The sequence below is a fragment of the Kockovaella imperatae genome (assembly GCF_002102565.1).
Source record: "Kockovaella imperatae strain NRRL Y-17943 chromosome Unknown BD324scaffold_2, whole genome shotgun sequence".
Lineage (NCBI taxonomy): Eukaryota > Fungi > Basidiomycota > Tremellomycetes > Tremellales > Cuniculitremaceae > Kockovaella > Kockovaella imperatae.
In genome coordinates this window covers 384,478-408,885 of record NW_019028942.1, presented here as the reverse complement: position 1 = coordinate 408,885, position 24,408 = coordinate 384,478, and the positions used below count along the sequence as shown (strand labels likewise).

The 24,408-nt window shown below is 50.9% G+C and overlaps 11 protein-coding genes across 11 annotated transcripts; 5 read left to right on the top strand and 6 right to left on the bottom strand.

Annotated features, from left to right (window-relative positions):
- Position 1: 1 nt before the first annotated feature.
- BD324DRAFT_614694 (signal recognition particle receptor beta subunit-domain-containing protein) lies at positions 2-1,395 on the top strand. The gene is made up of 4 exons (XM_022014632.1): positions 2-344; positions 391-491; positions 537-757; positions 826-1,395. The coding sequence occupies exons 1-4, from the start codon at positions 185-187 to the stop codon at positions 1,376-1,378; spliced, it is 1,035 nt and encodes a 344-aa protein (XP_021873497.1). The 5' UTR covers positions 2-184; the 3' UTR covers positions 1,379-1,395.
- A 184-nt stretch (positions 1,396-1,579) lies between these two features.
- On the top strand, positions 1,580-2,512 carry BD324DRAFT_614691 (hypothetical protein). The gene is made up of 5 exons (XM_022014631.1): positions 1,580-1,821; positions 1,900-1,917; positions 2,068-2,127; positions 2,204-2,301; positions 2,354-2,512. The coding sequence occupies exons 1-5, from the start codon at positions 1,736-1,738 to the stop codon at positions 2,392-2,394; spliced, it is 303 nt and encodes a 100-aa protein (XP_021873496.1). The 5' UTR covers positions 1,580-1,735; the 3' UTR covers positions 2,395-2,512.
- On the bottom strand, positions 2,513-5,779 carry BD324DRAFT_614686 (cysteine-tRNA ligase). Its single transcript, XM_022014630.1, has 11 exons — positions 5,369-5,779; positions 5,226-5,314; positions 5,092-5,188; positions 4,614-5,018; positions 4,005-4,565; positions 3,853-3,960; positions 3,684-3,809; positions 3,535-3,641; positions 3,238-3,490; positions 3,007-3,178; positions 2,513-2,961 (listed from the first exon to the last, which is right to left on the bottom strand). The coding sequence occupies exons 1-11, from the start codon at positions 5,600-5,602 to the stop codon at positions 2,609-2,611; spliced, it is 2,505 nt and encodes an 834-aa protein (XP_021873495.1). The 5' UTR covers positions 5,603-5,779; the 3' UTR covers positions 2,513-2,608.
- Position 5,780: 1 nt separating this feature from the next.
- On the top strand, positions 5,781-7,314 carry BD324DRAFT_614684 (putative endoplasmic reticulum vesicle protein 25). Its single transcript, XM_022014629.1, is given in 8 exon segments — positions 5,781-5,999; positions 6,013-6,015; positions 6,156-6,285; positions 6,349-6,430; positions 6,491-6,563; positions 6,782-6,912; positions 6,992-7,065; positions 7,131-7,314. 8 exon segments carry the CDS (start codon positions 5,887-5,889, stop codon positions 7,176-7,178), a joined length of 654 nt encoding a protein of 217 aa, XP_021873494.1. The 5' UTR covers positions 5,781-5,886; the 3' UTR covers positions 7,179-7,314.
- Positions 7,315-7,781: 467 nt separating this feature from the next.
- On the top strand, positions 7,782-8,735 carry BD324DRAFT_228563 (hypothetical protein). The gene is made up of 6 exons (XM_022012229.1): positions 7,782-8,057; positions 8,113-8,189; positions 8,239-8,317; positions 8,365-8,392; positions 8,443-8,552; positions 8,604-8,735. Exons 1-6 carry the CDS (start codon positions 7,859-7,861, stop codon positions 8,699-8,701), a joined length of 591 nt encoding a protein of 196 aa, XP_021873493.1. The 5' UTR covers positions 7,782-7,858; the 3' UTR covers positions 8,702-8,735.
- Positions 8,736-8,891: 156 nt separating this feature from the next.
- BD324DRAFT_614682 (hypothetical protein) lies at positions 8,892-10,165 on the bottom strand. The gene is made up of 5 exons (XM_022014628.1): positions 9,990-10,165; positions 9,885-9,930; positions 9,704-9,830; positions 9,204-9,604; positions 8,892-9,143 (listed from the first exon to the last, which is right to left on the bottom strand). Exons 1-5 carry the CDS (start codon positions 10,054-10,056, stop codon positions 8,948-8,950), a joined length of 837 nt encoding a protein of 278 aa, XP_021873492.1. The 5' UTR covers positions 10,057-10,165; the 3' UTR covers positions 8,892-8,947.
- Positions 10,166-10,855: 690 nt separating this feature from the next.
- Positions 10,856-12,164, top strand: BD324DRAFT_648338 (putative longevity-assurance protein-like protein; the record flags this gene model as incomplete). The annotated part of the gene is made up of 3 exons (XM_022017825.1): positions 10,856-11,263; positions 11,335-11,622; positions 11,676-12,164. 3 exons carry the CDS (start codon positions 10,856-10,858, stop codon positions 12,162-12,164), a joined length of 1,185 nt encoding a protein of 394 aa, XP_021873491.1.
- Positions 12,165-13,317: 1,153 nt separating this feature from the next.
- Positions 13,318-17,437, bottom strand: BD324DRAFT_640901 (putative actin cross-linking; the record flags this gene model as incomplete). Its single annotated transcript, XM_022017383.1, has 6 exons — positions 13,318-13,508; positions 13,582-13,717; positions 13,771-14,456; positions 14,512-16,209; positions 16,256-17,060; positions 17,114-17,437. The coding sequence occupies 6 exons, from the start codon at positions 17,435-17,437 to the stop codon at positions 13,318-13,320; spliced, it is 3,840 nt and encodes a 1,279-aa protein (XP_021873490.1).
- A 195-nt stretch (positions 17,438-17,632) lies between these two features.
- Positions 17,633-19,124, bottom strand: BD324DRAFT_614674 (NAD(P)-binding protein). The gene is made up of 11 exons (XM_022014627.1): positions 18,972-19,124; positions 18,906-18,922; positions 18,621-18,852; positions 18,527-18,573; positions 18,470-18,475; positions 18,388-18,423; positions 18,277-18,338; positions 18,056-18,206; positions 17,913-17,996; positions 17,786-17,860; positions 17,633-17,745 (listed from the first exon to the last, which is right to left on the bottom strand). Exons 1-11 carry the CDS (start codon positions 19,073-19,075, stop codon positions 17,693-17,695), a joined length of 867 nt encoding a protein of 288 aa, XP_021873489.1. The 5' UTR covers positions 19,076-19,124; the 3' UTR covers positions 17,633-17,692.
- Positions 19,125-19,225: 101 nt separating this feature from the next.
- On the bottom strand, positions 19,226-21,809 carry BD324DRAFT_576510 (putative vacuolar protein sorting protein of the Sec1p/Munc-18 family,VpsB; the record flags this gene model as incomplete). Its single annotated transcript, XM_022013192.1, has 13 exons — positions 19,226-19,577; positions 19,624-19,779; positions 19,828-19,955; positions 20,001-20,267; positions 20,323-20,658; positions 20,699-20,823; positions 20,864-20,945; positions 20,984-21,142; positions 21,184-21,273; positions 21,322-21,401; positions 21,446-21,564; positions 21,604-21,680; positions 21,720-21,809. The coding sequence occupies 13 exons, from the start codon at positions 21,807-21,809 to the stop codon at positions 19,226-19,228; spliced, it is 2,061 nt and encodes a 686-aa protein (XP_021873488.1).
- Positions 21,810-22,083: 274 nt separating this feature from the next.
- On the bottom strand, positions 22,084-23,286 carry BD324DRAFT_614666 (putative DNA-directed RNA polymerase). Its single transcript, XM_022014626.1, has 5 exons — positions 22,787-23,286; positions 22,636-22,733; positions 22,505-22,581; positions 22,317-22,410; positions 22,084-22,264 (listed from the first exon to the last, which is right to left on the bottom strand). The coding sequence occupies exons 1-5, from the start codon at positions 22,883-22,885 to the stop codon at positions 22,153-22,155; spliced, it is 480 nt and encodes a 159-aa protein (XP_021873487.1). The 5' UTR covers positions 22,886-23,286; the 3' UTR covers positions 22,084-22,152.
- Positions 23,287-24,408: the final 1,122 nt, after the last annotated feature.

Here is a 24,408-nt window from a genome sequence, read left to right as displayed (position 1 = left end):
ATCACTACCGACGAGGTCGAACATGTACGTCAGAGGGGCAGGTTGCTTCTGGCACGCGGAATCAAATTTCCCGGACCGGAGGGGGGCGTCGAAATGCTGCTTGAAATGGACTTTGGGACTGTAATAACTCATTGTGATTGAGAACCGAGGGCAGCAGAGATAGGGAGTTCAAGGGGGCGACACGATGGAAAGACTCAGAGATGCCGCTCGTCTCGGTCCACATGGCTCTATCGATGACTCTCTGTATACACGATTGGTTCAGCTCCTGTCAAAAGTCGCTTCTCAGCATTGGAAAGCCATACTTCTCGGACTAATCCTTGGATACCTTGTCTTCTTCCTCACTCGTAGGCTAATCATTGAATACGCTTTGATCGAGCTCATTGGAATTAGAATCACAGTCCAGGACCAAGTCTCGTAAAGGCCGGCGCGGGACACCCACAGCCCTCCTCGTCGGACCACAGGACGGAGGCAAGACATCCTTGTTTGTCAATGTGAGGAGTCTTGTGCTGTGTTTGATTTCCTGACACATTCTCTAGCTGGTGCAAGGTGAACATCCTCAGACACACACTTCTATCCAAGTCAGCGATACGACATTTGCTCTCTGTTCATCAGGAGCCTGTCGACAGATCAGGCTCGTGGATGTTCCTGGTCACCCTAGGCTCGCCGATGAAATCAAGAAACACCTAGAGGATGTATCTGCCGCAATATTTGTCGTGGATATCGTTGGACTGGTGAGAAACTCAGCGCAAGTGGCAGAGTGAGTGGGACATGATTCAAGTCTCGACAAACCCATTGCTAATAACATCTTCCCTTCTCGCGTCGCAGACTGTTGCCTTCTCTGCTCACTCTGCTCGCGTCTACGGCCTCTCAACGACCTCACGGCGATCCAATCCAGCTGTTGATCCTGTCACACAAGACTGACCTTTTGATTCGACCCTCACCACCGGCAGGCATTCGACCTGTAATTCCCGAATCCACACGGACGACCGCTCTAGAACGCCTCAAGACCATCTTGACACGCGAGATGGACAGGTTAAAATCAGCTCGAGGGACCCAAAGTGGCAAGATTGAAGGCATGTCCCGTGTCCCTTCCTCTACCACTTCATTCTGGTCCCGATTATTTGGCGGCTCCAACGTCGCTGTATCGAGTGAAGGGCTGGAAAATGAAGATGCAGAGGGATTGATATGGGGTGGGAAGGGGCCTTTCTCGTGGAATGATGTGGAGGGTGTAGAGGTCAAGTGGGGCTGTACAGCGTTGGGAGGAGCGAAGAGCAGCAGTACAGCAGCAGAGATGAAGATGGCCAAGGAGGAGAGTGACGAAGAAAAGGGACCGGATGGGTTAGATGATCTAAGAGACTTTCTTCTTCTGGAAATGTGATGCATGGGGTCCATGTAGAGCCTCAACACAGATGGCTCTGAAGTATCTGTGCGCGAGTGAGTGCAATCTTTCCTGACATACTCTTTGACATTCGATTCGTTGTATCAAAGACTGCCACGAGCCACGAGCCACGAGCCACGAGCGGCCACTCATTCACTCACTCACTGCCAATTTGTTGATTTGACGTCATCACTCCTTTAACCCCGGAGCGGAATCAAAAACGTTGGCTGGGTTGGCCACTCCCTCATTAAACGCTTGCCACGCCTCTTTGGAGTGAACTCTCAACATCTTCCAGCATCTTTGTTCCTAAGCAAATCTTTCAAACTCAAGCAAGCAACGCACCCGCGCTCGACAATCATGGTTCAAGGAAGTGACATCCTCCTCATCATCGTCTGTATCCTTTTCCCTCCTGCCGCCGTAGCATTCATCACCGGATGCTCTTGGTGAGTTCTTTGGGGGTGTCCTTATCATGGAATGCGCCTTCTGGGCTCATTGCTGACTTTGCTTGATTGATTCTCTAGTGACCTCCTGATCAATGTGTAAGTGTAGAATCTCTCGCGTCCATTCTTCCCCACCCTTCCCCCTCCCGGCACCCCCAAAGCACAGCGAGCGCTACATACCCCAGGTCAACCTGCGCATACATACCGCTCAGACCGCCGAGCTCGAATTGGCTGACCTCATTCAAACAGCCTGTTGACCCTTTTGGGATATATCCCAGGCCATATTCACGGTCTGTACATCATTTGGAAGTGAGTTCCTTTCCTCTTTCTATGCCGTTTATGATCAAATTGGGCCTGCGCTTACCCCGCTTTCTCACCCTTGCAGACGGATCAAGGCGGAAGAAACGTACGGTAGACACGGATACACGTACCTTGGAAATGGAGAGTTCGTGGGCAATGGACCTGCCGTCGGAAGTCAGGCTCGTGAGTGCCTCAAGCTAACTCGGACAGTTGACCGGGCTGATCAATATCTCAGCTCCCCCTCCTCATCAACAATACTACGGCTCAACCAACTAGACAAGCACTATGTTGTCGGGGTCAGATCGATCAAGAGTCCATGGGACTTGAAATCTATGTCTACGTAGCGCCGCTACTTGTCTCATGCAAGATGAAATGATCTAGATGACGTACGAATCCGTCTACAGTGTTGCCTACAGATCCGTAACAGAATCTCTCCGCATAAAAATGATATCCAGACCGGACGTCCTGCCCAATCTAGCGTCGCTCATTTTCAGCTCTCACCACTCGCCTGCCATGCAAGAAACGCCTCGTGTAATTTCTCTTGCACCTTTTGCTCCTTGACCAACTTTTTCAACTGCGACTTGGCAACGTCTTTCCCTTCTCCGTCCTTGAGTGGTAGTCCCGCATCGTCCCATTCTGTGTACGCCCCCTGAGGAACATTGGGAGGTTTGAACATGTCCTTGGGATCGACTCTACCCTTTTCCAATTGTTCTTTTCGTTTCGCTTCTGCAGCAGCGGCATTGGCAGCTTTCTTCGCAGCTTTGTCCGCTGCGATGGCAGCTTTTTCTTCCCTTGCTCGGAGGAGGACAGCCGGGTCCACAAGCTTGTACAAGGCAGAACCATCTAGAACGGGATCAATACAACTCATGGATCGTGTGCTGTACGCACCCGCGCCTTGTCCGTCGTCGAGCTGAACACCGAGATTGACCAGATCTTCATCCCTGAACCTATCACACAATGCCAACATGTCTTTGGAGGATCCTCCAGAAATGGCCAATTTTCGCACATCGTCCCTGAATGAAGACATTGCTTTGAGGTACTTGTCCAATCGGCTTTCAAACTGCAGATCCGTCAGGAACAAACAAAGAGTACTCCCCCTCAGATAATTCCAATACTCACATCCGCTCCACCCGCTTCGTCTCCTTCTTTACCCCATCCGATGCCCCCAGTGGCGCCTCCTTCACCCAGACCGAACATGCGCAACATTCGCGTCACCCATTCTGCTATGGGCTCGAGGACGTGAGCGTTATAAGAAGCTTTGGAGATGTAGGTATTGACCTCGCCGACGAGGTTCACAAGGGTAGAAATGGCCTGAGGGGTGTTGAAGGAATCGCAGAGTGAGGCTCGGAATGCCTGTTGAGCAGAGTGGAATCTGGGTGCACCTTCAGCTGGAGAAAGTGATACAATTACACTCACTCGTTCATCAAGGCATGTTCCGGTGCATCAAAGTGATGCTTGCCATCTGGTGAAGGACCCGATTGTCCAGCTTGATTGAGACGAGCCTTGACGTTGGAGAAGAAATTCTAAAGACCCATCGGCCAAGTGTTCGCAGTTTTCAGACTCACGTCAAACAGATCCTCCTTTGTTCGGACATCTTTGAGCAAATCTTCTCTGAAATCCATCTTGGCATTCCACAATTGCAACATGAATGCTAGACGAAGCTGTCGAGCGGAGAATTTTGCCAATGCTTCCTGTAAAAGCCTTCAGCCGATACTCCACCGCTACGCTGCTCACATCAATGGTGATAAAGTTCTTCAAGGACTTCGACATTTTCAATCCCTCAATATGCAAATGTCCCGTATGTAAAAAGTAGTTGACCCATTGCTGACAGCCGTGATACGCCTTTGGACGACATCAGCATATCGTTTCAATTGGCAATTGCCCACCTCTGATTGAGCCAATTCGTTATCGTGGTGTGGGAACATGAGATCCACACCTCCAGAATGTATATCCATTCCTTTCCCCAAAATGGCGCTCGCCATGACGGAGCATTCGATATGCCATCCTGGTCTTCCTTCTCCCCATGGCGATGCCCAAGCTGGCTCCCCAGGTTTAGATTTAGCTTTCCAGATTGCGAAATCTGCCGCTTGGCGTTTACCCGAGCTTGCGGTCAATGCCCCTTCACCTTCGTCCAATAGTTTCTTGTTCCCTTTGGAGGATGGTTGAAGTTTGGCATATTCATGCTTGAAGCTGTTTCCTTCTTCTTCCTCCGAAGCACCTTCGAATTTGTTCACGTCGAACCAGATACTGCCTCCCCCTTCGTACGCGAATCCTCTATCGACTATGCGTTGAACGAACGATACGATTTCAGGGATGTATTCTGACACTCGGGTGATAACGTCCGGAGGTAAGACGCGGAGTCGAGCCATATCTTGGAAGAATTTTGCTTCCCAATGGGCTGTCAGGCTCCGGCAAATCCCAATAGGATCGGACACAGTATGCGCCAGCTAGTGGAATGTGAGCTGATACCTCTCATCATGAGTGGGCTGAATCACCGTTTGGCCGTAATATGGTCCCAAAACACCAGACGTGCCCTCCACCAGATCCCTGACGCTATCCCCTCCCGTCTCGCCAGAGGACGAACGCTTCTCTGCCAGCTTGATGGCTTGAGCTGATTTACTCAGATTCGACAGGTACATGCTCCATTTCTCTTCCTTCTCCTTGGCAGCACGTGAAAATTCCGCATCATTAGCGTTCCGCTCTTCTATCAGTGCGAAGTGGTTCAGTGTGGTGTCATTGGGAGATCGAGGAGGAACGGGAGAGGGGAGAGATTTGAGAAGTTTGGATTCGAAAAAGGTTGAAAAGGCGGTATGAGTATCTTCTAAGAGGGTGGAGGAAAGAGTTGGATTTGACTCGATGGCTTGATCCAGAAGGTATTGTTCTCTCGCACGGAGGATGATCTAAGTTGATTCCATTAGATGAGCTCGAGTAGAAGCCTATGGCCAAGCGCTTGGGTTGAAGACCCGAACTCACCTTGTCATCGATATCTGTAATGTTCATCACAAAGTTTACGTCGTATCCAAAGTAGTCTCTCAGAATTCTCCGAACGATATCCTGAGTGAGGTAGTTTCTGATAGTGAATACACAAAATTCTTGGTTCAACTCACCTCGCGTGACCCATATGAGATGCATCGTACACTGTTGGTCCACAGTTGTACCAATCGACCGACATGCCTTTCGTAGGTATGAATTCGTCCTGAGAGGGTTAGGTGGATTGGTCATTCTAGGTAAAGACACTCGGTCCGCTCACCTTGGTCCGGGTCAAGGAATTGTAAACTTTCAATACTGGCACTTCTGTCCCTCTACTCGGTTTGATCCATACAGGCATAGAGCTCGACGCTCTATCTTCGGTAGATGCGGCCATCTTGGCGAGCTGTCGTCGCTGATGGAGAAGAGCTCGGGAATGGTTGAAGAGAGGTGAAGATTGAGTTCTTGGACTACGGAGAGGAGTTACAAGTATTCGAGCTGATCTCAATGAGAGCATGCAGTCTCCTCTGACTCTACACCCGCGCCGCCTGTCGTCTACAGCAAGTGATATTTCATGTCGAGAGATAATCCTGTTGCAGAAGCCGAGTTACAACCAAAGGGCAATAGGCGCACGTGACCCAGTGTTTAACCAACACGCACCTATTTCTCGATTGGGCGCCGTCCCTCCAGCGAGGAAGCAACCGCGAATTGAACAGTAGACACACTCTCAGCTACTCAACTCCTCGTCCTGGGATAAACCCCTTGTCCATCGTCGCGTCGGAAGCCCCTCGCTAAGCCGCGATGAGATCATGGGTACCTTCTCCGCTCGTGGTATCTGTGTTCCTCCTTTTACACCTCAGGTTTGCGCAAGCCGTCAAACTCGAGCTGCAAGCGGAGAGGAATCCGAAACCTAGTGAGTGTCTGTCTATGAAGCGTTTCTTGCGCCGAGAAATAATGTGTCTTTCGTGACTGACAGTCTTTTGCAGGATGGTGCGTCACCTTTTATCGAAACTGCTAGACGTGCAGGACGTGCATTCCTCAAGAGTACTGATATTGCCCATCTTTCACAGTATATGGAATTTTGCAGCTGCCCACTCCCTCGTCATTGTCACTGCGAATGCGCCGTTCGAAGTGGGTCAGAGGATAGATATAGACATTCTCGATGGGTCAGAAAGAGGGAATGTGTATCTCTCTAAAAGGGTGAGTCCTGCCACCTCATGCAAAGCCGGCAGTTGGGGCTGAAGCTTCTCCCTTTTTTGAAAGGATATAAAAGGCGAGACTAGGTTGGCGATCACAACACACGAAAGTGCAGATGTGGGAGTATGTCTGAGGAACTACGTACAGGGTGAGTGAGCCGTGCGAGAATAGACTGGAGGCTGGTTGAGAACTGATCCCCTGTTCATAGGCAGTTCCAGTGGAAAAACAAGTAGGACTGTGGAGCTGGATGTGGATATTGGAGCCGATGCAGTGGATTACAAGTGAGTGCGCAGGGAGCCAAGGAACGAATAGAAGGCTTGGGAGCCTCGCAGAAAACCTGCGTGCGGGAGGACGTGAAGGCGGGGGCTACAAGGCTTCGGCTGGGGGTTCATCCTTGGGTGTCGATCTACTCCGCGGGCCCTTTACCCGGTCCCGCTTGGTGTTCCTTCGATTCAACATGAGTGAATCGCCAAGTGGCTGACTCGTACCCCTCCCGCAGTGCCATTGCGAACCAAGAATCCCTGTCGATTCTCGAAGTAGAAATGAGAAAGCTAGAGGCAGTGACCAAGGAGATCGTAGATGAAATGGGATACTTGCAACGAAGAGAAATGAGAATGAGAGATACGAATGGTGAGTGACGTTCCAACGTTTTTCGTTTCCGACCTAGTGCTGTGGAGCGCTACTGATTCATCACCCATCTCCTCCACAGAAAGCACCAATGAACGAGTCAAAAACTTTAGCATACTCATACTCATTGGCATCATTGCATTGGGTGTGTGGCAGGTGAGTTGATGGATTTATACTGCGTGGTGATCATTATTTCGCTAATCATGATGAACATTGCGTAGTTGATACACCTGAGATCGTTCTTCAAACGCAAATACCTCATCGATTAGGCCAGCCGAACGGATCGAGGCGAATGGCCAGCTCGTCAGCGACATCCATAGCCCATCTCATGCATTCACATACGACCATTATAGACAATCACCATGGCCACGCGACAGAATCCCCCCTCCCCTTTTTTGAATGTTTCAGGGTTGATTGCTTGCTTTACGCTTTGACCTCTGCTCGACGAGTTGACTCAACTCTGTAAACGGATAAAAACGGACCATCTCTCCTGGATACATTGTTGACGTTGTACCTCATCTCTCTCACACTTGTAGCTCACCTCACCTCACCTCACCTCACCTCACCTCACCTCACCTCACCTCACCTCACCTCACCTCACCTCACACTGACGAGCGCCTGATATCCCACTCATCATGTCAAACCTGCTCGCTTCATGGATTGGGGTCAATCCCCCTAACGCAGATATCGATACTGAAGGTCCTCCTGCTCCTCCCCCTTACCCTATGCAGCGTGCTCAGCAAGTTCAACAAGCTTCACAAGTACAGCCTCAGGATCCTCAGTCCAATCAAGCTCAACAATATCCACAAGATCAAGCTCAAACACCTTCCTCAATTTCAAAACTTCTCAATGGTAAGCGATCTCGAATGAGCGCGTCCTGGACCTCTCTTATGCGTTCGTAGGTGGCGGTCCCACGCCGCAGAAACGATCGGCCGCTCTCTCTAATATCATGAACGTCTCCAACGCGTCACCCTCACCCACCAGATACTCTCACCCAGATGACCTAAAAGGGAACATCGTACTCTCTAGTGTTGGAGGGCGAAACAAGCTCATCAAACGGTCAACACCTCTGAAGCCGGCTCTCGTACCAGAATACGAAGATGAGGTCGACGTGTCTGACAAACGCGAAGAGCAGGAGCAGTATGCTCGTGAGCCGGGTTCAGCTACGTATCGCAGAATGACCAACTTAGCCGATGAAACCAGATCAAGCTCAATTGGTCCAGGGGGAATCGGAAGACTTGGTAGAGGATGAGTTGAAAGACTTTGATCCCACTGCTCCGGTCCGTTGGCAGCATTTGACCCGAGTCAGACGCTTATGATCCGCTTCAGGTCGCCAAGTTTGACGCTCAGCTTGAGCTCGTAGAGGATTGGAACAAATTCCAGAGCGAGCTCTGGCCATACCTCCAGCGTGAGCACAACCCAGTGAGAGAGCGAGGATCAGCTCATAGTCTCCAGGATGGGGCGAGAGCCGTATCGCGGCTGCGTGAGTGCAGGGCATCCGTCGTGCTTCCGTCCTGTCTAATGGAGACACAGTGAGCTCTCTGTCCGTAGAGTATTCTTTGAAATCCACGCACTCAATGCCAGAATTCGAGACGAGCTTGAACAAGGTGCGAAAGACATTGAGGAACAGGAGGCTAAGCATGGTTAGCAGCTGAATGACAATGTGTAGAGATGCTCACGCCCCCCTTTGCCAGAACAAACCCGTCAATACATCCTAGACTTCCAGAATCAATTGGCTCGAGTGGGTGAAATGATGGCTCGGTTTGGAGGACAGGGCTTGCGTGTTCAGTAAATTGGTCAGCTAGTCAGCAAGTAGCATTCCGAAGAGCGTCCAAGATCGAATCGAAGTGAAGTGCCCCTCAAAAGATCATCAACTCAATCCTGTATCGTCTCCAAGCCAGCAAGAGTCCGTGCCACACGCAAGTATCGATTTCATCGATTTCAACTTTCGAGCCCATATGAAGACCGACGAGACCATATCGTGCCATTGACCCCACATGCATATGTTGATACAGCGTCTCCAGACCGATCGCCTCCTTCAGCTCTCCAATGACACGTTCATCTCCCATCCTGGCTGCATGAGATAGCCTTTTGTAGGTTGCAATGCGGCTTCTGCTTCTGCTTTTGATCCAAATGTCACGCGGAATGACTTGGCTCCTGGGTTCTGTTTTGAGTGAGAAGAAGGGAGTGAGGTGGATGAGGAAAGGGGGGAAGCTTTGGTGAATCCGGCATATCTGGGAGAGAAAAGGGGGTTTATCAGTATGGGCTGGCACACACTCTTCCCCCCGACTTACTGTCCAAAGAGAGCAGAGAGGACCATCTCATTACACTCTGGCGGTAAGTTTGAGCATAACAGCGCTACGCCACCACTCGAGCTTGCAGCTGCTCCTTCATCTTCGTCTTCATCCATCTCAATCTCCATCGCTTCATCTTCCTCAACTTTCGGTTTCTTGGTGTTTCTGCCTGAAGCGTCTCCACCTTCTCCATCTTCCAAATCTCTTTTTGCTCCGGCTCCTCCACCTCCACCTCCTCTACCTGCCTCCTCGTCCTCTCTCTCCTTCTCCAATTGTTCGTATTCGCCTTGCGCTCGACTGACTACTAATTTCGCAGCTTTGATAGCGGCTGCATCACGAGATGCTGAAGGATCTAAGCGTGACAATGTAGCGTTGGAAGGTTTCTTAGAATACGTTATGGACTGGGAAAAAGATTACATTCCATCAGTATGCGGACATTTTTCCCCTTTCAAGAGGACAGGTAGGGGAGGGTTGGTCATGGGCTCATGGGGCTCACTCACCAATGGCTTTCCATAAAAACTCTCGCCTGTCAATCCTCTCATAGCTGAGGTCGCTGAAGCTTGATCGTCAAACGTGACGAATGCTTGTCCTCGACCTCCATCGTGTTTCTTCGCGGTGACGTCGATACTGAGTTAACGTTAGAAGACAGACCCCCCATACTTTCCAGTAAGACCCACTCACACTCTACCATACGGCGTGAATAGAGCATACAATTGTGACCGGAGTTCTGGTTACAATGCGATGAGCTCTCAAGGGAAAACGTCAATGTCAATGTCTCAGACTCACCTGGCTTTTTCACCTTTGACTCTATATTTGTGATATACAGGGACAGGGATGGTGTCTGGAGTGCCATGGTTGATGTTGGGGGTCCTATACACCAACAGCACTCACTCAAATCGTTTTGTCAACTTAATAGGTGTGATCGCGAGCCAATATACGAACCGGTATGATCGAATAAAGTGTGAGATACAGTTTACATAATCAACAATTTCCCGCACTAAAGACAACGTGGTCCCGTCATTTTTTTTTGATCTGGTGTTGGAGCCAATAGACTGCACCCGATCGACAAACGACGACTGAGACAGCGACGAACCAGCTATACTCGACCTACGTCGTCTCTCATGGACTAAAAGCAACTCTTGGGTGGGATATGTTGGCGTCATAGGGAGGTTAGACTTGGGATTTAATAGACAGCATAGATCACACACTTGTCTCTCTCTTACATCCTTCTCTTTCTTCCCATCATAGCCAGCCAGTAGCGACTTTACTCGGGATCTCGTTGGGGGCAGAGATCATCCTGCTTCCCGACGAAATCTTCTTCAGATCGTCCATCAGTCCGAATTCGCTGCATTTCAAGTTTGGTGAGTCCGAGGTGGCGAGGCGGCGAGGAGAGGGGATGGGGGGCAAGAGCAGGCAGGTACACCGCGTAGGCTCGCCATCGGATTTCGGTTCACTCCCGAGAGAGAATGTGCAACGCGCCTGCCTGCTGCTTCCCATTCCTCTTTCTCCACGCCCACCTGCGGGATAGGTTTCTGTCCAGTGACTAACCCCTGATCTCTTAGACTATCCACAACTTCACATCCATAGACGCACATACACACACACGCGCGATCATCCGGGCTTTGAAAGCTCGTGCATAGACTCTCTGCACCATGGCCTCCTCAATGACCCTTCCAAATTTGTACGATAACTTTCTGTCGACCCTTCCACCGCAACTTCATCCATTCTTCCAACTCTCTTATGCCGTCAATCAATCCACTCCATTCTCCTTTGGATCCTCCTTCCTCCCCTCCTCGTCCTCTTCTTCGCTCGTGGCTCCAGAGACACTCTACGACAAGGGTATCATGGATCTATGTATCACCATCTCTTGCGCCTTTGGATTCACTATTCTTCGAAATCTGTCCATGGAGTACATTTTCTCTGCGTTTGCCAGATACTGGTTGATGCCATCGAGGGAACTGAACAAACTGGAGAAGAAAGCCATCCAACATTCAGTCACAAGATTCGCGGAGCAAAGTTGGAGCTTGACATACTGTACAGTCTTCTGGTCATTAGGCATGGTGAGTCGAAAGACATGACGGCTATACTCTCCATTTGCTCATCTTCCCTCCCCACCCCCCCCCCCCCTCAGGTCATATTGATGCAATTGAAAGCGCCTCTCTCTCCCGAATCCTTATGGGGCAGCTATCCCGTTCGATATCTTCCTGGCCTCACCAAATTCTACTATCTCGCTCAACTTGGATGGTGGCTACATCAAATCTACGTGATCAACTCTGAACAACGGAGATCGGACCACTGGCAAATGTTGACACATCACGTACTAAGCATCTCTTTGATCTGCGGGAGCTACGTCGCCAACTTTTCCCGCGTCGGAGTTTTAATACATGCGTTGATGGACTTTTGTGATATCCTCTTACCGGTGAGTCCAGATTCCAACAGCTGACACATGCCAGGCTCACACTTCTCACTCAGCTCGCAAAACTCTTCCGCTACCTCTCCTTCTCCACCCTTTGCGATGTCACCTTTGTTGCCTTTTTGATCGGCTGGTTGGTCTCACGCCAGATCGGACTCGCCTTCGTCATTTACACTTCCTACGTCGACGCACCTAAATTCATCAAATTCCGTTGGAGTCCTCAGACTGGCCAATATTTGACTCAGACGACATACTATGGTTTCATCGGTATGGAAGTCTTCCTCTATGGCCTCGCATCGATATGGTTCTACATGGCTTGCATGGTCGCCGTGAGGGTGGTCACAGGTCAAGGTGCAGCCGACAGTCGAAGTGATGCTGGAGATGAGGATGAGGAAGAGAGAAACGGTGCATTCCCCGATGAGAAATCACCAGAAGGCCAACAAGGACTCGACGTCGAGTTGGTCGAAGCTACCGAGCATGACGCCATCATGATGGCGGAATCAAAGGGCCCAAGTGAAGTTCCAGAGAAGCTCAGACGGAGGAGATAGCGAGGTATCCTCGTGTCCGCAACTCAAGTCAAGTAGATGTGGCGTGGCGAGATCAGGGCTCTCAGTCAGACTACGGAGACTGTCTAGCTCATTCAAGCGAAAGATGATTTCGTTTAACAATGAAGATAGAATAGTAGCTTGTGTGCTCGTACCGCTCATCGCGACAATTGGTGTAATTTATGAATAGTGTAGATCTGTACAGATCCAGGTGCTTGAGTAGCTCTTACAGCTAACTGCATCAAAGGACATACTTTTAACAGGCCCTCGCTCGATTACACCGGGTTTCAGCCCGAGGTCTGTCGGACAGGGCACACTAAAGCATGTCAATCCCTCGTCCTAGAAATAACAAGCCCGGCTTGGAAGCTCACTCTCACAACCCACACTCCTAGCTGCGGCTTTCAAACTGATAAAGACGCGATTCTTTTCGACCTTTGTCATCGATGCTGCCGCCGCCGCCGCCGCCGCCGTCGCGGCGGGATCGTAGCGGTTCGCGTCGCAGGAAGATGAGGACCGACACGAAGTCGCTTCCACGTACACGTCCAAATGATGATCCGCCCCGTACTCATGAGCAATGTATCGCGGAGGCGTTGAGAGCGAGAGGGAAATCCCATGGACTTTGCCTATTCAAACTTCAGCGAAAGCCTCGAGAGAGGGAGCCGGAAAAGAAAGAAAAACCCAAGCTCACCCATCTTTCGCTCAAACTCATCTTTGAACACTTGCTCAGATTCTAGACCGTAGATGATACATCTCTTGGGGATAAGAAGTCAGAAGTAGCCGGCAACGCGATGATGAGTTCTCACCTGTGTGAACGGCTTGGCCTGACTCATCTTGGTCGACGTAACAATCAATCAATCAATTGTCACTGCAATTCAATAACAGGATGTTGTTCAACCAGTCCTAGCTTTAGCCTTTTTGGACCTCCTTTCCCACAGACTCCCCTTGACGCATCAAAGGATCAGCTGATTAGTAGGTCAGCGTTCAAGGAGTCAATTTGGGGTAGGCTAGATCCACGTCAGGCCCTCCTGGCGTGTGAGTAGCCGATCAGCGATCATCAGTCTCCAATCGGCCTGTGGCCGCGTATTGTGACTTGCCCAAACAATAGATGCAGATTTTCCTTTATCACCATACGACGCCGGGACCTCCAGCTTGACACCTACCAGTCATCATCAGGCGGGTCCAGTCCACTTTTGGGCGGACCATCCTCCTCGTCACTGCTATCATCCAATTTAGCTCGCGCGAACAGCTTGTCCATTTCTTGCTTCTTCTTCTCTTCCTCCGTCATGATGTCCTTTGCAGGAACGAATTTAGGCTTGTTCTTTGCTGGCGTTTGAGGAGCGACAGACACTGTGTGTAGGCAAAGCGTCAGGGGCATCATCCAACGCGCCAATACAGCTGGCATCTACGATGCCACACTTACACGCCGTCATGCCTGGTGGGCACAAATTCAAATACTTGTGTTCTGCATCTTCTCCACCCAGCCACTCCTCAGCAGTCTGACTTGGCGTCTCATTGTCCAGAGTATCCCTAAAGATGTCATCTTGGAAGAAGTCAGGCTAATAGGATAAGGGCATCAGCTCCATGTTGAGAGGCCAATCACATCACTCACCCTGTTCCTAGGGATGGTGAAGGAAACTTCTTCGATAGATTTCGCAGTCAATCGCAACGCTTTGGCCACTTCCACCTTCTTCACATCCACCATTCGTTTAGGTAAGAATGTGAGCCCGAGCTGCGGTGAGCCAGCTGTGAATCCGGGTAGTCGCGCGATCGGTTCGACCTTGTTTTCAGGGTGAATCTCGTACGCTTGAATCTGTCTTTCACCTTTACCCCAGACGTAGAGAACGCTCGTATCAGGATCATAGGACGGGAATAGGACAGAAGGAGAGGTGTCGATGGACAAGGAGGAAACAGTAATGATAGTCTCCCCCGCCAGTTGATATAATATGATCTTCCTCATTGATCCACGTGCAAAGCCGACGCTGATCAAATGCGTCTCGTCGAGCCATTCGATCTGGAAAGAGCGAGGAGAATCATGCGCTTGACCATAGATAATCTGAGATGGTTTTCGAGGATCGAGGACAGCCATACGCTTGTCCTTCAGCGCAATGGCTAATCGATCTCCTCTAGGACTCCACGACACGTTGTATGCTCCGCCTTGCGCCTCGACCTGGACCGTGAGAGCCAATTCGCGTTTCGACAGGTCAAACAGGTAGATCGCATCTGAGGCCGCCCCACTCAAGAGATCCTTGGCCGTGGGGTGGAAAGCCACCTGCGTGATCTTGTTTGAGCTGTCCCCTGAGCTCATCAGTTGGACCACTGCGATGACAGAACCGCCAGCAGATGAACATACCTTGCAATGTTGCGTCAGGCTCCTTGCCGGATTCTGATAGTCCGGACCCATCGACGTTCCACATCCTGGCGATTCCATCTTCCCCAGCGATCACCACACGACAGATATCATCGCCAAAATGTTCTACCGCGAAATCTGAAATGTCGACACCTCCACTGAGGTAGAATTGCTCACTGTTGTCCATCCTACCTTTTTTCGACAAAGGATGGACCGCTAGTCTGCCTCCCGGACCAGAGATGGGGAAGAATGCTAGACGAGAGGTACATTTGAGGATCTGTGAATCCTGATGTAGCGTGGAGATGGCTGGGACTTGGTCGTAAGTCGGAATAAGGGGCGACTTGCCAGCTAAAAACTTGCGGGACCAGGTCGGATTGACAGCTTTGGCAGGGGCGGATCGCTTGACCGGCTCAGCCTTTGTTGGCGTGTTGGCTTCTTTCCCGATGTCATTCTTCTCACTGCGCCCTTGTACCTGAGCAGACTGATCCACCTTCGGTGCCGCTAATCTCGCAACATCCGTGACTTCTCTCCCCTCGCCAAATGTCAAGACCAATCCATTGCCTGCCCAAGTCATCGATGTATCCCTCACTCCACCCTTCCACAGTTCGTACCCAGGCATATATCGTTCCACGAAACCATGAATTTGCTCATCGTCCATTCCTTTGCCTCCATTTTGCGATTTCATCGTACGTTCTTGCTCCAATCGCCAATCAAATACGTACTTGTAGCTCTTAGGCTCAATGACGACGATGGCTCCAAGTGATGGGTAGACCGCATTGGCGAATTGGTCGAGGTAGTGGTTCAGAGTGTCTAAGGATGACAGAGGGTGTTTGATGAAAAATGACGTATCAGTAAGGGAGGATTTCGACTTGTAACGACTTTGTAGATCTTCCTGAGACAGCGGGCCAAAGCCGACAGACCAGCCTTCGAGGATGAAGACGTCCAAGGGACCTTGCACAGGCACCGTTTGTGAGCTGCGGTCACCCTCGCCATCACGTAAGCTCTTGTCGAATACGGGCAGCGACACCGTGGTGTTGGGCTCGTCGTTGATCTTCTGGATCTCAGACAGGACTTGAGAGGCAAGTTGCACGTCATGTGTACCGGGTGGCCCTCGACCCTGGAGTAGAGAGTTATCGGAGTGCTTTGTTGCTAGCGTTCTGAGCCCCGAATGAGTCTGGTAGAGGTCATCGAGGGAGAGGACAGCCAAATTGAGGTTGATAGGTTTCGACGTCAAAACATCCAGAAGTGCCCGTGAAAGTGTGGTCTTTCCGCATCCTTGAGGTCCCTGAAGGCCAATGATGATCGGACCTTTACCTCCAGCCTTCTTGTGCCTGTCCACTTGCTCAGTGATGAAGTTGCCAATGACACGAACTTTGTAAGAGGTCGAGGCGTAAGTTTCGTCCTTTTCGAGTGGAGGCAGTGAGGGATCTGTGGCTGCCGGAGAAGACACAGTGGTAGCTGTTGCTGGTTGTATCGCGGGACTAGGAGAGGTGCCCGCCGCTGACGGAATAGCTCCAGGCGTTGGCTGAGACTTAGGCTCGTTTTCTCTGGTCGCACCCTGTTGCTGATTTGACGAAGACTTCCGTGTCGCCGAATGAGCCAGCTTTTCCTCCCAGAAGCCTCGCCGAGAAGGATCCAGAGAGATAGACGATGGTGCTTCGTCCCCTCCTTTCAACCACTCATCGGCACTTTGCTCAGGGACTAAACGCGGTTGCATCAGCTCTTGCCACTCCGCGGTCCAACTTACCCGTCCCTACAATGTCAGGGAATAGATCATCATGGTAATCAATCAATTGCCGTCTTGGGACGCGAATACCAAACGGGATGATGGCATCTCCCTCCTTGTCCGATGTAGGAATCAAGACTGTGGCTATCTGAGCTTGCATGACTGGCAACGTAGCTGGATGAGCCAGGGAGAAAGATCCGGAAGGTAGAGGTGAGGGGAGGGCGTGTAAAGTTTCTTGGAAGCCTTGAGGTCCAGAGAGTTCGACCTGACGTAGTGTACTATCTCCTTTGCCGGTCAAATATACAATGTTTCTCTCCTCATCGACGAGCGGGATAAGTAAACCCGGGGACGTATCGAGTGTTTGAGTGAACACTGTAGACATGTCTGAGCTTTTGAACGCTGAATACTCCCTGTTCCGCATCTTCGACGTCGAGGTGACGAGAACTTTGTCCCCTATCCATATTATACGAGACGGCTTGAGAGGCTGCATTGGGAGAAGCCGCTTCGTCACCGGCTCGACCCCAGATCTGGGATCGTAGATGTAGCCTGTTCCGCTTTTCCCAACTGCAGCTAGGCGTTTCCCGTCGGCCGACCAAGCAATAGACCACAATCCTTTGGGCTCAGGACAGCTGAGAGTGATGGCAGGACTAGTGTTTTCTGAGGCTAGATTGTAAATTGACAAAGTGCCGCTGGCGGTTGATACCAAAACCAAATCTGGAGTCGTCGGGTGAAGGACCAGATTGCTTACAGGTGAGCCAGACCCTGGAATAGTACGTGCTAGGTCCAAGGACTCAGAATCATCAGGTACAAAGCTGTAAACTGATACCTGGTTTTACATATCAGCTTTGCGATGCTCCGAGTCACTAATAAATCACTCACCGACCCATCAAGACCACCAACGATCACCCTTCCACTTTCTAGTCCAGAGACATCCCAATCTCCCACGCCTCCTCCTCCCCCTATACCCTTTTGACTCTTCACACTTCCATGCTGCCCATCATAGGGTCTGAAGCTGAAGTCTCCGCTAGTAGTCAAAGTGAATATCCCATGTCGGTTCGTCTTGATTTCAGAGCTGAACGTCGAGGTCGGCGACGTCGACGTGGAGCTCACTGGCAAAGATGAGCGATACCATTCATCTTTGTGAGGTACGTGAGGGACAGCATTACGATATTTTGATGCTCCAAATCGCGATGCAGGAGGCATAGCGATACAGTGAGATGAAGGTATAATGAAGAACTCGAGGGTCTGGTGGTCAGTGACGACATTTGGGTCATGTTTTCTCCGGTCGGACGGCCCGCAGCCGAGTCCGGTCGCAGACTCTGCGGTACAGAAAATGAACCAGAGCAGGCAGTAGACGAGACACATACGCTTTTGGTGCGAGTGCATTACGCCTTGAGAGGACACATATGTTCATGCATGAGTTGCTGCTAATCATTAGGGACCAGTCTTCACCCCTTTCTACTGCTTCTTGTGGCTGATGGTTGCTGTGGCCTGGGCGACGGGTAGGACCACTGAGATGAGTCAGAGCAGGTATCAGCGGCCTCGACTTACGCATCTGAGCAATATTGACGTGGGGTGGTCTCGAAGCGCACCAGACAATCTCCTCAGCGATGTCCTCGCCGGTCACTAAAGGGTTTCAGCTCAAACGTCCAAAAACGTCAGAATACACCAAACTCACACGGCTCCATGCCCTTGTACACTGCATCCGCAGCTTCCTTGTCTCCTCTGAATCTGACGAGAGAGAACTCGGTTTCTACCATGCCTGAATGAGGTGAGACCCAGATAAGCGGCGTGTCATGGACAAACTAAGGCTAGGCTTACCAGGCTGAATCTCGACGACTCTGATGGGCGTACTGACGAGCTCTCGGAGCAAAGTGTGCGAGAAGGACATGACGGCGTGTTTGGTAGCGCAGTAGATAGCGCCTCCAGCGTACGGCTCTCGACCTGCGATGGAACCGAGGTTGATGACCATCTAGCGGGGGGCGTCAGCCCGTCGAATGACCTTGCGGTTGGGGATAGATGCCTGGTGGAATTCCACTCACGCCTGAGTTCTGCTTCTTGAACTCCCGGACCAGGATCTGAGTCAGATGGATCAGACCGATGACTAGAAAACATCTTTAGCTTGGCCATTCGGATGAGCCTTGATGACCCACCATTGGTGCTGAACATGACGTCGATGTCCGAATCGGCTACACAGAATGAGCTTTACTTTTCCAGTACCAGCACTTAGCATACCGATGTCTGTCAACTCATCAGCTTAGCTCTCAATAGTCTAACAAACGCTCTGCTCACCCCCGATTGCTTCACGTCCATACACCATCCCGGCGTTGTTGACCAAGCTGGACATCTCGTCAATCACAGCACAACTCTCTTCAACCCAACCAACATATCGACCTTGATATTCCCAGCTTTGGGCAAGATCTGGTTGATATCCTCTCGCTTGGTCATGTCGGCCTCAACAGTTATCACATTGACTTTGCCTGCACCCTCGCATTCCTTCTTCACTTCGGCCAATTTGTCCGCCCGTCTAGCAGTCAAGATGAGATTTGCGACTCCAGCTTTGGCGAATAGTTTGGCGGTGGACGCTCCTATACCTGCTGAAGCGCCGGTAATGAGGACTAATAAGGGAAGAATAAGTTTGTGGTGTTCCATTGAAGCAGCCTCTGCTCACCAGTCTTTCCCTCGAGTCTGCAGGACATCAGTGACGACCATCGATACCGATGGAACAACAACTTACCGGGACGTATTGAAAACGGACATTGCCCTAAATGTATTGAGAGTCTTATGCGATAGAGTAGTGTATAAGGGAGTAGGACGTATCAATTTAGTCAGTCTGAGCATTCACCAGCAAGTGGTCTTCCTCAACGTCGAAGTCCAAATAACAAAGGATTATCATAAGCACAAGTCGTGACGATCAGGTTTTTGCCGAAAAGGTGGAGGTCCGACCGGACCACGGTGTACAACAACGGCCTTCTAGGCCTACGATGCATTTCACCGTCCACCACCCTGTGGCGTGGTAGACCGACTGACTCTCTCCTCATACTTTTGCCTTACATTATCCCATAATCTTCCTGCTCCGTCTCTGATACCTTCGGCGACTTGAGCAGCTTGCGGTGGGACTTGAAATGAAGCTCCGACTTCATTGGGATTGGCTCGGTAAAGGCCTGAGCCTGCTGCTCCTCCTACTGATAGCTCATAACCCCCTGCACGAACATTGAAGCCTGACTGCGGTGCGGAAGAGGACGTAGCATGAGGTGGAGGCGGAACCGGAGAGCTATTGATCGGTGGACCGTAGATTGAGGGAGGGAAATGCTCAGCCGCAGCTTCGACCATGCACAAGAAGCTACATCATTGTCAGCACCATTCCAAGACTTGCTCATGTCGCTGACCTTGCGGAGTTGTGCACTGTGGAGCCTCCCAGTAGGATCCTTGTGCCTCCCGGTGGGCCAGCCGGATCACTGGCAAGCCTCTGGTTTAATAACGCCACGGCGCGACTTTCCTCATACGTCGTCCCGCCGACCATGAAAACGATGATGTCTTGAGGTCTAGGATAGGTGTGAGCGATGGCAAATAAGTCCAGTGTCTGCTCTCACCTTTGTGAACGCGCATTCTCATCCCCTTCGAGGAATGGATAGCTCGTTTCTCTTAATCTACCTTTCAACAGCAGATCCAGAGTTTGCGACAAATGGGGATTGTGTTGTGTGTACACATTCTCAACGCCCTAAGAGCCATGAGATCAGCCGTCGAATGCGGCGCTGCTGCTCACCTTCAGACCCTTGAATGCGCTCTTCCCTCTTGAGAAGAAATTCTCGTTCATAAACAAGTCGTCTTGCCTCACGTCTGCCCCTGCAAAGTTGAGCATGACATAGACCAGCCTGGCTCGATCTGCCGAGACGCCATTGACGATGAGAGCATCGATGACCTGAGAGATCTGATTGGAGGGATATTTCTGGTATCGTAACGCATAAAGAATGGCCAGTCGGAGCTTGTTGCCAGCCGGGACCTTGCTCGAAGATATCAGAGTGAGCACGCTCTACAGAAGGTCCGGCGCCGATCAGCTTTCAAACATTGTTTCGCGTCCGTCGCACCTTGACGTCCGCCTGATGACTCTCCTGACTCGCTAGACTCTGTTCTACCTCTGAAACGGCCAGTAGATCGTCCCTCTCAACCAAGCGACTGAGCTCTCCAACGAGTGTCACATGCTTCGTAACGTTGCCACCCAAACGCTTGAATTCCGGATATTCTTCGACGAACCGCTTCATATCTGCAATTGTTTCTATCCGAGAAGTGGATGCGGGGCCAATCGACGAGTTCCGAGCTTGATAGTCTTTCACATAGGCTGCGATCGCTGCACCGAGATCTCCGAAATTGGCGAAGAGATGTTGGGAGAAGAAGGAATCAGATGAGGTGGAGAGAACGATGTCCTGGCAGAGGTCAGTCCAGACACTCCCCAACCAAGCCTACCCTCAGCTCTAGCTTTTGTTCCTGCTCTATTTTGACACGTCCATTGGTGATTCCACACAGTTCATGTACCATGGCTTGATATGTCCACTGACTGAGTAAAGGGGTGACAGGGTCGTTCCGACGGTCTGGCCTGGTTCAGCTCAATACTACTGAAGGATCACCTACCTAGTATGAGGAGTAGCGGAGCAGGACCGGCCGTTGGTCTAAAGTCAAACAGATCACGATAAGGGGGTTGCTGAATGGCTGCCTAGATGAATGAGCTATGTTCAGTGCAAGCCAGCTCACCTGTACCTCTCCAGCCAGCTTCCTGCCGATCTGGGACATCTTCTCCCAGCGTATCACAGGTCGTTTTTTCAAGCTCAACAAGACGGCAAGTATCGATTGGAGATGATTAGAGATGACTGGGGGAGGGGCAAGAATGGGAGGAGGCAGATATATAGGGGGCTGAAATGTCATCAGCTCGCCTTCTACGGAAGCGCTCTCACGTTAGACGGACCTTCGCCTCCGTCGGCCAAGGCAGCTGAGGTGAGGGTGAATAAGGATGGGTAATGTGCGAGATAATCCGCAAAGAATTCCTAAGACCAGGTGAGGAGGCATGCAGCTTTGAAGCTGCTCTGACCTACCTGAACCTCTTTGACGCTTTCAAACTCGTCGACCGTGGCCATCTCCTCAATTTGGGTCTTGCTGAGAGTGTTGGAGAAGTCTGGAGATGCGTGTTAGTTTGCTGCCTTGCCCATAATGACTCACACAGCCAGTATCCTCCGTAGCGCGGATCAGCGAGCTCCTTCTTGACCCAGTCTACTGTGGCCTGAGAAGACGACAAGAAAGCGATACAAGATAAGTGGTTCAGAGGTTCGCGAGCGATACTGCAAATCAGAGTTGAGAGAGCGAGAGGCGTAACTCACTTATCTATCCGGTCTGTGAGATAAATCTCATGTGACAGGAGATCACTCTGGGTCATCACGAGAGATACGATAGGGGTCTATAAAGTCAATAACATGAAGGATGTTCCGGATCTCACGGTGTGCGAGTCCAGCAGAAGAACCTTCATGCCTGAGACTTCGGAGATCATCTTTGCCAGGTATGTCTGGACTGCTTTGAGGACGTCCATCTTGGCGAAAGGCGACTCTCAGTCGTTGGAAGAGCCTCCCGGCTGCACAAGCAGATCCGTATAGGGAAGGGAAGTCGTTGTCGCTAGCCGGGTGCTCCTCGACACTCGCTCGCGGTCGACATTGCGTCAATAATAACTGTCCCGCGGCCGAGATTGACGTATTGTAGAAGATTTTGATTCCGTCGTAACCTGTCAGATCTATGGCCATGGTATAGGTATGTCTGTTGTCTGAGCAGTCTTTAATAAGTCCGAATGGCCAGTCTTGGTGTCGCAGGGGCGGACCATGGAAATGCAATGCAGCTATGATACATACAATGTTCGAACAAGATCGCCGCAAACCAATCTATGAAGTATCCATGGCATCCCCGCTGCTGGCTAAACGGCCTCGCTCTCTCAAAGTCTCCTCGACCACAGCCCTGACGTCCACATCATCCTCTTTGATGTATTTGTCGTTTCTGATGAGCCCATGAGCATACTATGCCGAGATCATCGGGTTAGATAGCTCACCTGAGACTCTTCTTGTACTTTTGATCCACGGTGCTGAGGAGGTCCCTGAGATTACTCAGAGCTTTCCGTAAACAGTCCACAGCAGACATGTTGTCTAAAGACAGGTCAGCTTCATTGCAGAGGACTCGTGGGATTTGCAGCCGCAAAGGAGGATGAGGGTGATGGCAAAAGACTACGCGCCAACTCACCGTACATCTGAATCCTAAGATGGATCTTTGGCTCAGAAGGATGTGGAGCGCTATAGCCACAAAACTCGACATCGGCACTTGAGACATGGTAAGCTTCTGACTGGAGCAGCCCTCAGTTCGCCCTCGCTCACTCCTTCATGATCATCCACCTCAGGGCATTGCCCAATGTATGATCTTCATGGTTCAACACAAAGGTACAAGCGCTGTAATCGCTTTCGTGGCCTGGCAGCTGAGCAACGCTTCAGCACGATCTGAAGCTCTATCTGTACGAAATCCACTTACAATCCCAATCTTGTCAACCTCGAGCGAAGTCGAGACGGATTGATTCAAGGTCCCAGCATTGTCCAGCTGAAGGGGTCTCTCTTCATTGACTCCAGCCATTCTCCATCAACTCCTCCGGAAGCTTTCTCGTGAGATCTACAACGTCCTCTTGCCTAAACTGACTGAAGAAAGATGGCGCTTGACTTTTGACGGGATGTGGAACAGTCCTTATGATCTTGAAGTGTAGACGACCTTCGCAACAGTGCAAGTGTACTTCTACTGCTCGTTGCAGCGATAATTTTGAGCCCGCTCACGTGACTTAACGTCAGCGGAAACCTCCGCCTTTTCCTTTCCTCCGTCCATCGGGGTTGCTCAAAGCTGAAGCCATCCCTATTGTTCTATTGTACAACCCTCTCTTGCATTCATGTGTTGTTTGCAAGCGCAAGAAGTGAAGCCTCCGAAACAAGAGGTGTGAGCTCGTGGACGAAGAATCTTAGGTCATATCATCTATTGTCCCCTCGTCCACTACGTCAGCCGAGAGAAAGCACGTTGATGTCCCATTTTTCGCATCGAAATCGAAAACTGTGGCACTGCTCACCGTCCAGCACAAGTTGGGTGGCAATCCCATCCGATGTCTCTACAATCTCTTACGTATATCTCCTCATCGTACTGCTTGCGTTCCAGCCGAGCTGTACTGAGGTCATTGGTACTTCTGCTTGGTAGGAGAGCCCCATGATCTGAGCGTAGCGCGCCTGCTGCCGTGCTTTCACCCACTCTACTCTATTGTCGCTCGCAGATTGTTCGGGGCTATTGTTCGGCTATTGCCATTGTTTGTCCATGACAATGCATAGTGTCATATCGTTCTGACGAGACAAGAGAGGTCCAGGAGTCGCATCTGAATCCGCTACCAGCATATATAGTGTACATACATATTGCTGATCTTCTCTTGTCTCACCGCCATTGCATTTCGTCCTGTCGACTGTCCTTCGCCTCCGCCGGCCATTGTATCGATCATCCGACCTGAGATCTTAACAAATCATCTCAACCTTCTCATCATGACAACAACATTTTCTCGCTCTGCAATGTACTCTCGCCCCGATCCCCAACTGATCTACAACGAACTCAGATCTCAAGCTCCCTCCGAGCTGCCTGATCTACCAGCATACGACAGCGACGCCTTGATGACTTCCAGCGATGACATGACAGATGAAGGAGAGTCTATCGGTTCCAGCGTTTCACCGTCAATTGGCCGTCTACGACTCGCGTCTAGGGTAAGCTTACTCACAACACCAGCGGACCCCCCACCGCTAACGATCACGCTACAGTCTCTGAGCCCCTGCAAGCCTCCCCCTAGAGTTCATCATCTCAATCGTCTCCCACTCTCACTGAAGTGAGTCACCGGTCCGTCACTACCGAGAGCCCGCACTGACCATCAGATTGTCCCCCTTTTCTCCCTTTTGTCAGACAATCACCACATCGTCGTAACAAATCTCATCCAACACTCAACATTCACCCTCGACGTATGATCTTCGTCACTTCACCTGAAGCCACAGATGGCATGTCGACGCCGAGAGCGTCCATGCATAATCAGGTTCTCGTCCGGAGCGAGCGATCCTCTCATTCTCCTCCCCTTCCATCTGCTT